General features: G+C 34.5%; 1 protein-coding gene across 1 annotated transcript in view; it reads right to left on the bottom strand.

Annotated features, from left to right (window-relative positions):
• DNAI7 (dynein axonemal intermediate chain 7) overlaps positions 1 to 12,702 on the bottom strand; it is a 64,557-nt gene that overhangs the window by 43,922 nt on the left and 7,933 nt on the right. Inside the window, exons 2-3 of the mRNA XM_014791379.2 lie at positions 3,323 to 3,407; positions 1,704 to 1,795 (exon numbers count right to left, since the gene is read on the bottom strand). Coding sequence (XP_014646865.2) covers positions 1,704 to 1,795; positions 3,323 to 3,407 — 177 coding nt within the window. The remainder of the gene's footprint in view (positions 1 to 1,703; positions 1,796 to 3,322; positions 3,408 to 12,702) is intronic.

Genomic DNA, 12,702 nt, shown 5'->3' with positions numbered 1-12,702 from the left:
TTTTTGATAATGAATAATAAAAATGTGTTAACATTTGGAAGAAAATGACTCAGTGAACCAAATTTTTCCAAGCAACAATGCATGACGTTGCAAAATCACACATGAACACAAGATCTATTCAAAGTGTAAGACAGATCAATGTTTTAGTGTAAGAGTATGAAAAGTTCATTGATATGGTTTCATATTCCACATTAAGAAACTACCACTTATTGAGTTTTGGTATAGTATCAAAGAATATCCACAATTATCTGAAAGGCTATTTCAATATTCCTCCTTTTTCCAACCATATATCTGTGTGCGGCCAGATTTTCTCCATATGCTTCAGTCAAAACAACACATTGTAACAGATGGAATATTGAAGTAGATATGAGAATCCAGTTGTCTTCTGTTAAGTCAGACACTAAAGATATTTTTAAAACATAAACAATGCTACTCATTTTCCTAATTTAAAAAAATATATAATGTGTGGTAAGGGATGTAAACTAGACTTATTGTGGTGATCATTTTACAATATATACAAATATTAAATCATCATGTTGCACCTGAAACTAATATAATGTTATGTCAATTATATCTCAATAATATATAATTATTATATAATAAAATATATATTTAATTATATTTATACATATATGTATTACATACATATATTATATATAATATATAATACAGAAAATATATTAAATATGTATTTATATATTTTATACATAAATTATAAATTTTATACAATTATATAATATATATACATAATGTATATATAATGACATATATAATATATAATGACATATATAATTATATATAGGTATTTTATTTCTTAAAAATATGTTAATGAATTTACTTATTTTTATTAATGTTTATTTTTAACAATGTTTAATGTCTACTTATATAATAAGTGTTTTAAAACTTCCCAGATTTAACTTCTAATATGGTAAATATTGATAGATATAACCTATATAAACAAAATCCTCTTGGAGGTCCTCAATTTTTAACAGTAATGAGGTTTTGTCCTGATATCAAAATCTTTCAGAACTACTGATCTGAAAAATTGTGGCAAAAAGAGAAGTGAAACTAAAAAAGGAGAGGTAAAATTTGAATATTTTTCAGTTCTTTTTAATTATCTATAAAACAGATTGAGGGGGGCCGGCCCAGTGTCGCAAGCAGTTAAGTGTGCGCGTTCCCCTGCGGAGGCCTGGGGTTCCCCGGTTCAGATCCCAGGTGCGCACCGATGCCCCGCTTGTCAAGCCATGCTGTGGTGGCGTCCCATGTAAAGTGGAGGAAGATGGGCACGGATGTTAGCCCAGGGCCAGTCTTCCTCAGCAAAAAAAAAAGGGGAGGATTGGCAGATGTTAGCACAGGGCTGATCTTCCTCACAAAAAATAAATAAATAAATAAATAAATAATAAAACAGATTGAGAATGATAACTTAATGGTTACAAGCATGGGCTTGAAGCAAGACTACTTATGTCTAAGTCCTGGCTCAGCAATTTATTAGCTGCTTAATTTCTCCATTCTTCAATTTCCTTATCTGTGAAATGTGGGTAATAATGTCACCAACTTTGTGGTAGGATTAAATGAGTTAAACCAATTCATATAGGCCTAAATATTACTGGTAGCTATGGGGGAGAATGACATTAAATGGCCAAACAGATCTGATAACCACATAGTTTAAGTCTTCATTAATAATATTTTTAATGTTTATTTACTTTTGCTTCAAGTTGTTGCCATTTTTCTTTCTCAATTCGTTTTATTTCAAGCCTTTCCATTTCTTCTTTTTCATATTTCACACGGGCTTCCTCTAAAGAACCAAAAAAATTTTTTCTCAGTGACTAAATCAATCTATTTTTAAGACCTTAAAGTTACTTCAAATATTTTCAAGGTGTTGTGGTAGAATATTTTGTAGAAGTCACAACCTTTATTATGTGCTAGAAATAAGACAAGTGCTAGATTTCCTTCAAAAAAGTAACATGATTGTCAAACTTTCTAGCCAAAAAAATAGGCCCACAATTATATGTCTCTTCTCCAAAAGTTTATAGCGATCCAGTAATGATTTTAACCGATAAAAAATGACAGATCTATCATGGGTAATTAAGGAGAGGTAAAATCTTCAGAAGATTTCTATAACCTTGTGACATCTACATCATCAGAAGCAATTACCTTAATCTTCTCTTGCTTTCACTATTAAACACAAAATATGAAATATATGTTAAAGAATATGAGTTTAACCCAATATAATAAAACATTCCCCAAGATCTAGATCCTGATATTGTATTCTTCGAGTTACCTCAAAATGATTTATATGGGGCTGGCCCGGTGGCATAGCCATTAAGTTTGCGAGCTTCGGTGGCCCCTGGGTTTGCAGGTTCAGATCTCAGGCAAGGATTGACGCACCGCTGGCCAAGCCATGCTGTGGCTGCATCCCATGTAAAGTAGAGGAAGATGGGCACGGATGTTAGCCCAGGGCCAGTCTTCCTCAGAAAAAAGAGGAGGACTGGCAACGGATGTTAGCTCAGGGCTAATCTTCCTCAGACACACACACAAAAAAGAATTAAAAATAAAAAGGATTTATATGGTCAAACACAAAAAATCAACATGGAACCCGAGGACAGACTTTTAACTCTGAATCCACAGATGTTCTTAATGCTAAAAGCTACAACCACTTGAAATATTCAGATTTTTTAAATCACTTTTTGGTATTTTAAATAACCAATACTTTTATTAATTTTTAATTGACATTTTTTAACAAATGAAAGTCCTCTTTAAATTTGACAAATAAATATTAAACTATAAGAACAGAGGCTGCTGTATGTCTTGCTCGTGTATATTTCCCATGTTTAATGTATTTGAGTTTCAGAATTCTCACTGCACAATCAGCGCCACTGCCCCTAATTTCATCAGTAAATATAAACATTTCAAAATAAGGCCGCCAGAATTAGCAAATAAAAACACAGGATGCTTAGTTGAATTTGAATTTCAGATAAACAATGGACATTACATTTTTCTTTTTGTTTTAAGTATGTCCCCAATATCGCATGGGGTGAATTATCCCGAATTATCCATTGTTTACCTGAAATTCAAATTTAACTTGTCATCCTGGATTTTATCTGGCCACTCTACTTCAAGATATATCTGAAAGTGATTGGTGTGTACTAACAGAACTTTCTGGGTACCCTATAAATAGTAGGTATCTATTATAAAACTGATTAAATTTGAAAAATTAAAGAATTCTGAAAATGCTTTAAAAAAATATTGACCGGATTACAGAAATACCAACTATTGTTAGTATCACCTGCATATAAAAATAGTATCACTGTGTATTTTGTACCTTCCTCTTTTTGTCGTCTCTCTTCCTCCTCATGTAGCTGCTTCAATCGTTCAGCTTTGGTGATTTTCTTTTTCTTACTGCCAGACTTAACAAAGGCCAGAACATAAAAAAAGGCTATTAACACGCACCCAAATTTGCTTCCATGAATCCAGTCTTTCACTGATTCAAATATGACTGCCTACTATGTGCAAAGCCTTGACTCAGTGCATTGAGGACAAAGTATGGAAACAAGTAAGAAAAATAAGCATATAAATTATTCAAAGGTAAGAGTGACAGTCACAAGTATATATGATTTAAATAATTCTCTCATTCCCATTGTCCACATCTTTAAAATGGTGCTAAACGGGGCCGGCCCAGTGGTGCAAGCGGTTAAGTGCACGTGTTCTGCTGCGGCCGCCTGGGGTTCGCTGGTTCGGATCCTGGGTGCACACCGTCGCATCGCTTGGCAAGCCATGCTGTGGTAGCGTCCCATATAGGGTGGAGAAGGATGGGCATGGATGTTAGTCCAGGACCAGTCTTCCTCAGCAAAAAAAGGGGAGGATTGGCAGATGTCAGCTCAGGGCCAATCTTCTTCACAAAAAAATAAATAAAAAAAATAAAATGGTGCTAAACAAAACCTTATTTCATTGTTGTACGGATTAAAATAAAATATATGCAAAAATAGTTTTAATACTGCTACATGTCTATAAAAATGAATATTTTTATGACTAACAGATATACAGAAAGTTATTTTGCAAGTTTGGAGGAAGGAGAGATTATTTTCAACAGCTGGGATCAAGTAAAATTTTTATAGAGCAGGTAGTATTTAAATTTGTGCCCACAAGATTTTAACATTCAGATATGACGGGAAGATATTCCAAGAAGAGGGAAATGCAAGCATAAGATATGGAGTTGGAGAGCACTGGAAAGGCCAGCAAGTTCAGTGGGTCCTGGGAAGACTCCAAGAAGAGGTGATGATGGAAATGAGAATGGAAAAGCTATGCTACAGAGTTTGGATATTATTCTAAAAGAATTGGAAACCCCCTAAAAGTTTTTGAGAGGGACTGTGGCTATTAAGAATATAATTTTAAAAATTAATCTGCTATTAGGGAAAAAAATGATTATCAAGAAGAGACTGTTTTGGCAACTATTAACAATGGTTAATAAACTAAAGTCATGACAATGGAAATGCAGGTAGGAGAATGGATCCAATAAACATTTTATAAGCTAACTTATTAGATAATGATTAAAATTGGAGGCAAGGAGAGGGAGTCAGAGAAGAGTCAAAAAGAAGAATCGCAGTCCAGACAAGTAAATTTGAAAGAGAAACTGTTTGTAGGAGTCTAAATATAATTAGTGTGAAGTGCTGGTGGAACACCCAGGCAATGCTTGCAGGCATTGAAATTGGAGAACTGAGATTTAGCAAAATACAGATTTGAGAACTATCTTGGTGATAACCACCTCCCCTCCATTTTCCCTAAGGGAGAGTATAGAAAGAGAACACCACCTAAATTTAGGAATCAATAGAGTGGTTAATCCTTGGGATACACAGACTCTTGGATGACCATCTTCTCTTTTTGGTTCACATACTGTAGGATGCTCCTTTGGAATCTCCAATCCACTAGCCCTACCACTTTTTCACTGTTCATCAACCCCTCTCATACCTTCACTTCTGACTTACCCACGTTAGATTTCACAGCTCATCACCATAATCACTAACTTATATATCTCCACCTCCACTATTTTACATTCCCTCTGAGAAGCTCAGCTGGCAAATTCTTAGTTCTAGTTAAACTCAACTCTCCATTTATTCTGTGCTAGCAATATGAACAGCTGGACCTTGCCAGGGAAAAATACACGAGCTCAAATTCATGAGCACAAATTTTAACTAGGCTCTAAGTACCATCCAGTATTCCAACTACTATTTCATTCTCCTCACTCTTCAAACCTCCAAAATCCTCTCCTCTTTCCTACTCTCAGCTGTTGACCTTACCTCTTATATCACTAGAAACTTTGAGAAGAGAATAATCTCCTTTACACACCAAATCTTTGAACCTACGTACATCTTTGTCTGCCTTCCTTCCCATTACAGTGGATGAACCATATGTACCTTCTGCTATTTAAGGCTAAACCCGCCACTTTTACACTGGATCCTATCCCTTACTGCCTATTTAAGACTTGGCTCCTGTAATTAACACCTCTAGTTATTCATAAATTTCTCCCTCCCTAGATTTCACATCCCTCTCCATCTTTTGCTCCAATTCTGTTGCCGTTTATATCAGATGGCCTAAAAGGGGTTGCTCACTTCTACTTGCCCATTTTCTGCACAGCCTACTCCAATTGGGCTTGTATTTCTATTGCTCCATTAGAATTTCTTGACCTCTCTTGTCAAGGAACCTTAAGACGGCCGTGTTTCCATGCCAATAGTCAATTTTCAGCCCTCATTTTACTCATCTGTCGTCATCATTTGACAAAGTTTCCTTCCTCCTTCTCGAAATATTTTCTTCACTAGGCCTTTAGGTTAGTACTGTCTGATTTTGCTTCTTCTCTCACAGGTCACTCCTCAGACTTCTCTTCTGGCTTCTTTTCCTCAGCTGTAGTTGATCAGTAACTTTTAAAATTATTTGTTCAGATATTCCCTAAAAGAATTTTGAAAAGCTATGTATGCTTTCACACATTTTTAAGTTGGCATTGAAGACTTGTCTTCACAAGCTTACATAGCTGCAAACGTACTTTCCAGTACATGATATATAAAACTTTTACATCACTCAAATATCTTCATCACTATTTAAAATACATCCAATAGAATCTATGTACCATTGTGATTTAATGGCCAATATCATCAAAGAAATATGAACAAGCTTTTCTTTAATAAAAATTTTAATTTTTCTCTTTGAATTATTATTTCCATTCCACCTCCCTCACAGAATCTTACCCTAATGTAATATACTTGAAAGACTTTTGTTGATCCTCTTATATTTATCTACACAAAAATATGTATGAAAATTTAAAATTTTTATTTCCTTGTCTCTAAGTTTCTAAATTGAGTTAATCTCATAATTATTTTCAGTATACAACTGAATGAAGCAACATGTTAGAAATTTTGATAAGTAGATATTAAAAAGTAAAATTTTACTGGATATGCATCTCTTGATGAGATGGTTCGGTTTTTTCTTTTTCTTTCTTTTTTTTTTTGTGAGGAAGATCAACCCTGAGCTAACATCTGCCAATCCTCCTCTTTTTGCTGAGGAAGACTGGCCCTGGGCTAACAACCATGCCCATCTTCCTCCACTTTATATGGGATGCCACCACAGCATGGCTTGCCAGCAGTGCGATCGTGTGAGCCCGGAATCGGGACCTGCAAGCCCCAGGCCGCCACAGTGGAGCGCACACACTTAACCGCTTGCGCCACTGGGCCAGCCCGGGGTTTTTTCTTTTTCCTGGTTAGCTCATGCTTCATGGATAAATGTTAGCTATCGCTGAATGAAACAAGCATTCAGATGAATTCTATTTTGCTAATTTTTGCAAATATAAGAAATGAGAAATCTAGTTTATATTAAAAAGCCAATGGGAATAGGTTTGTTACAGCTATACCATGCAGTTCTCTGAATTCTTTCCATATCATATGACAAAAATTATATAGATATACCAAAAAAGTTATCCCTAGAGATAATCACTGACATTATGATGATTTTCTTCTTTTCCTTTAAAATTTTATTACATATGCTATGTATTCCTAAACAATATAGTTTGCTTATTTTGGAACTTTACATAATCCAATTATACTTTACGTATATGGTTGTAATTTACTTCTTTTCTTATTGCAGTAAAGTATACGTAACATAAAATTTATCATTTTAACCATGTTTAAGTGTGCAGGTCAGTGGCATTAAGCACATTTACACTGTTGTACAGCGATCACCACCGTCCACCTCCAGAACTTTTTCATCCAAACTCAAAGTCTGTATCCATTAAACATAACTCCCCTTTCTCCCCAACCCCGGCCCCTGTCAACCACCATTCTACTTTCTGTCTCTATGAATTTGACTATTCTAGATATTTCATGTAAGTAGAATAATATAATATTTGTGTTTTTGTGTCATTTACTTTTATTTATTTATTTATTTATTTTTTTGTGAGGAAGATCAGCCCTGAGCTAACATCCATGCTAATCCTCCTCTTTTTCTTGAGGAAGACCGGCTCTGAGCTAACATCTATTGCCCATCCTCCTTTTTTTCCCTTTTTTCTCCCCAAAGCCCCAGTAGATAGTTGTATGTCATAATTGCACATCCTTCTAGTTGCTGTATGTGGGACATGGCCTCAGCATGGCCGGAGAAGCGGTGCGTCGGTGCGCGCCCGGGATCCGAACCTGGGCCACCAGTAGCAGAGGGCGGGCACTTAACCGCTAAGCCACGGGCCGGCCCCTTGTGTTATTTACTTCTTTAGATACACGTTATGGTTTGTAAGATTCATCCATGTTGATGGCTACAGCTGTAGCTGTATATTTTCACTGCTGAATAGTAACTCATTAACCTATTTATTCATTCTTCAGATAGACACTGGATGGTTTCTAGTTTGTTACTATTATGAATAATGCTGCCATAAATCTTCAAGTGTATGTATTCTGGTGTCCATTTGCAAGAATTTCTCTTCAGTGTCTACCTGGGGTAAAACTGGTGGGTGTGTGCATTTTTTGCATTATTGAAGTTGGACTTTCCAAACTAATTATTCCAATTTACACTCCCATAATCACTATCTAAGTCTATATTTGTTAATTTCAGTACTCTTGCTTCTCTGGTAGTTGGTTTTTGTTCCTGTCTCTTAATACAGATACCTTTATCAGGCTAAGAAAGTGTCCGTTGTGGGGGCGGGGGAAAATCCCTTTTCTTCTGTTCTTATGTCTGGACTAATAATAATTAAATTGGCACAAGACTAGATTAACAGGAGAAAAACCCAGTTTAATAGGTATGTATTGGAGACGTGATGCTTGGATGCAACGATGCTCGGAAAGTGAACAAAACAGGCAGTATATGTATCTTTTACAGAAAGAAACAATACATTTGTGAAAATTGACAGGACAAAGAAACTGAGATTTGGGGTACCTAATTAGTGAGAAATTTAAGCAGAGTTTACGCTTGAGGTAGTTAATTAGCAAGGTTTGTTTATTCAGGTTTCTCAGCCCTGAATTCCCTAGCTCTGGTGATAAGGAGGCAGAGAGAGGACCTTGCACATGGGAGATTTATTTTCTGCTTTCAGGGAGAACAGAGATAAGAGGGTCAGAACGCCCTCTCTGCTTCTCAACTAACTTTAATTTAAAATACTCAATATGCTATTGTGGGATATTTTGGGGTAGCCTGCCCTAGGCCCCAACACCTTTAACCTATTAAATGGTAAGGTACAGTAACGGAATTTCTAACTCAATCTAATGGTATCCATTTAATTTCTTATATTAAACTAATTCTGCCTTCTTAGGATAAACTGAATTGGGTCATGATTTATTATCATTTTATATACTTCCAGATTGAGCTTGCTAACATTTTGTTTAGAAATTTTGTATTTATTATGAATGGGTCTCAATTTTCCTTTCTCATACTATTCTCAGGTTATCCAGATAACTCAAAATAAGTTAGGAGTGTTCCCTCTTTTTTTCATGCTCTGGAAGAATTTGTATAAAAATGAAATTGTTTATTTATCTTTGAATGAAGAACTAGTTAACAAAGACTTGTAGACCTAGAATTTTCTTTCTGGGAAGATTTTTAACCACTGATTTAATTTCTTACATGATTATAGGACTATTCAGGTTTTCTATTTTTTCACGAAACAGTTTGAGTAAATTATTTTTTTCTGGCTATTTGTCCAATTCATCTAAATTTTCTAATTTATTGACATATAAAGCTGTTCAAATAATGCCATTTATTGCTAAAGTCATATCTCCCTCTTCATTCTTAATATTATTTATGCCTTTTGTTTTTCCTGATAAAATTTACCAGAGGATTGTTAATTTTATCAGTATTTTCAAAGAAATAAATTGTGGCCTGTTCATTCACTCAATTAAGAAATACTGAGAGTCTAACATGCATAAGGCATTTGAGATGTATCAGTAAACAGACAAAAGTCTTTGCACTTATGAACTTATATTCCAACTGGAAGAGAAAGACAAAAATAAACAAAATCTAAAAATAAATTATAAAATATTTTAGAGGATGAAAAGTGCTATGGAGAAAAGCAAAGGGACTCCAGACTTCAGGAGTAGTTGGGGAAGGGATGAATTACAATTTTAAGTAGAGTGGTTAGGGTGGGCCTCGTGGAGAAGGTAACCTTTGAGTGAAGACTTGAAGGATATGAGGTTATTGATCCTCTCTATTGTACGTTTTCTATTTTATTAATTTTTGTATTTGTCTTTATTATTTCCTTACTTTTTCTTAGAGTTTTATTCTTTTTCTTACTTCTTGAGAGGGATGCTTACTTCATTAATTTTATAGCCTTTTTCCTTCTTCTAATATAACTATCTAGGGCTACACATTTCCCTTTAGTATCACTTTAGATACATTCCACAAATTTTGAAGTATTTTCCTCATCGAGTTAAAAATATTTTCTGACTTCCATTATATTACTTCTTTACCCACTTTAGAATCTTTAAAAAATTCCCAGCACATTGTATTCTCCTGTTTATAACTGATTTCTTTGATTTTTTAGCTTAATTTCATTGAGGTTATATGCTCTGAATTGTTTCAAACGTTTGAACTTTGAGAATAGTTTTATGTCACAGTGTATTGTCAATTTTGAAAAAAAAAGTGTGCTTAAAATTCCCTAGTTGTTGGGTGCAGTGTTCTAAATATGTCTAATTCATTAGATTTGTTCATCACGTTGTTCCAGTCTTCTAGATCCTTCTTGATTTTTTAATGCTTATTCTATCAATTACTGGAAGATGAAATCTTCCACTATGATTGCAGACATGTCTATTTCTCCTGATAGTTCTCTGAATTTGTGCATTGTATATTTCAAGGCTTTGTAATTAGGTATATACAAACTTAAAAAGATATTTTCTTGGTTAGTCAAATCTTTATCATTACAAAATGACCCTCTTTATTTCTAGAAGTGCTTTTTGTCTTAAAGTCTATTGTGTCTAATATTAATATAGGTATATCAACTTTCATCTTTCTAGTATTTTCATAGCATGTCTTTTTCCATCATCTTATTTTCAGCTTTTCTGTATCTTTATCCTTTAGATAGTGTTTGTAAAAAGATTATTATTAGATTTTATTTTTTATCCAATCTGACAATCTTTCTCTTTTGGTTTTGGGCTATTGTGCTGCCTTCTTTTTGTAGGCTTTCTTGGTATCTTTTCAATTGGTTATTTTTTATCAATCCACTATTTTCCTTCTACTAGTTTGAAAGTTATACACTCTGTTTATACCATTTTAGTGGCTAACCTAAAGTCAATATATATACCAAATACATGAATACATTTACCCTACTACCAAACAGTACAAGGGCTTTAGAACATCTTAACTGAATTTATCCTTCCCCATCTTAACTGAATATATCCTAATGTATAATGTGAATTATACATTATTGTTGTCACATATCTTTTTATTACAATTTTACTGAGATATAATTCACATACCATACTATTCACCCATTTAAAGTGTATTCACCCATTTAAAGTGTACAATTCAATGGCTTTTAGTATATTCACAGTCTGTGCAACCACCACCATAATCAACTTTAGAACATTTTCATCACCCCCCTAAAAAAAATCCCATACGCATTAGCAGTCACCCCGCCCTCCCCCGCATTTCCTCCCCACCACTCAGCTCTAGGAAACCACTAATATACTTTCTCTATAGATTTACCTGCTCAGACATTTCATATAAATGGAATCATATACATTATGTGGTCTTTTGTGACTGGCTTCTTTCACTTAGCATAATGTTTTCAAAGTTCATCCATGCCATAGCACGTATCAATATTTCCATTTTATGGCTGGAAAATATTCTATTGTATATATATACAACATTTTGTTTATTCAGCAACTGATGAACATTTTGGTTTGTTGTCATGTATCTTAGTTTTTTAAACCCATATGTTATCATTATAATTATTGTTTTATACCTTACACATTTAATCTGTCTTGCAGGTGGCAAACTCAGTTTTTGCCTGAGAAAATATTTTTATTTCACCTTTATTTTTGAAAACTGAGCTGATACAGAATTCTAAGTTGGCAGTTATTTACTTACAGCACATCGAAGACATCATTCCACTATCTTTGGCTTCCATTGTTGCTGTTAAGACTCAAGTTCAAATTTTGTCCAGTTCTGCAATGCCCTCATGAAAAAACAGTTTTAGTGCTTCCATTACTTCTTTGGTTCCTGCCTTCATTTAGGTTTCCTCCTGATAATTTCTTACCATCTTATCAGCTTTTAAATGCTTTTAAGATGATAGTTTTGATCTGTATGTATATATTTTAGCATTATTTATTGTTTTCAGTAGAACGGTTGACCCAAAAAAATCTTAAGCCCAATATTACTGGAAATGGAAAAATCAAAATAATATTTTTGATAAAATTATTTTATCTTACCACTTGCTTTAAGTTGATCAAAACTTTAAAGTTGCAGATTTCGCTCATTCAAAGTATAAAAAATGTCTACTATTTACCTAATTAGCAAAGCCCAGCCTTCAAAGTTAAACCAACTGGCCATAGCACATTTACTTCTATCAGAGACAGATTGACTTCATTTTTCAGTACAAATAAATGTGTTAATATGCATCCTCATGACAAGCTACCTCATTTTTTATTATGAGCCAGGTGTGAGTTGATTCCATTTCCTCACACATTGTTTTAAAAAGACGAGGGGCTGGCCCAGTGGCATAGGGTTAAGTTAGCTCATTCTGCTTCGCCAGTTCAGATCCTGGGCGTGGACCTACTCACTGCTCATCAAGCATGCCGAGGCGGCGTCCCACGTAGAAGAACTAGAAGGACCTACAACTAGGATATACAACTATGTACTGGGGCTTTGGGGAGGAAAAAGAAAAAGAGGAAGGTGGGCAACAGATGTTAGCTCAGGGCGAATCTTCCTCAAAAAAAAAAAAGAAAAAGAAAACAATATAAGCTCCTTGAGGGCAGGACTGTGTCTGTCTCTAAAAATAAAAAAAAAAAAGAGGCAATTTTAATGTCTTGAACTTAACACCATTTCTATTTTATGGTCAACATTGAGTGTTCATTAGAAACCAGGACTCAAATTTCAAGCAACCAAAGCCTGTTTGTGAATATAGTGTTTCTAAATTAAAATAGGATTTCAGGTACAGATATGAGCAATAAGGCCCCCCTTTGCCCATTCTTTACAGTCCCATGCATGGAGGTACTTGGGCACCATCCTCAATCTATTCAGATAAAATCA

Source organism: Ceratotherium simum, chromosome 17 (genome assembly GCF_057802395.1).
Source record: "Ceratotherium simum simum isolate JZ-2026a chromosome 17, ASM5780239v1, whole genome shotgun sequence".
NCBI classification, from domain to species: domain Eukaryota; kingdom Metazoa; phylum Chordata; class Mammalia; order Perissodactyla; family Rhinocerotidae; genus Ceratotherium; species Ceratotherium simum.
The sequence above is the reverse complement of the archived record's forward strand: the minus strand, read 5'-3'. Positions and strand labels throughout refer to the sequence as shown.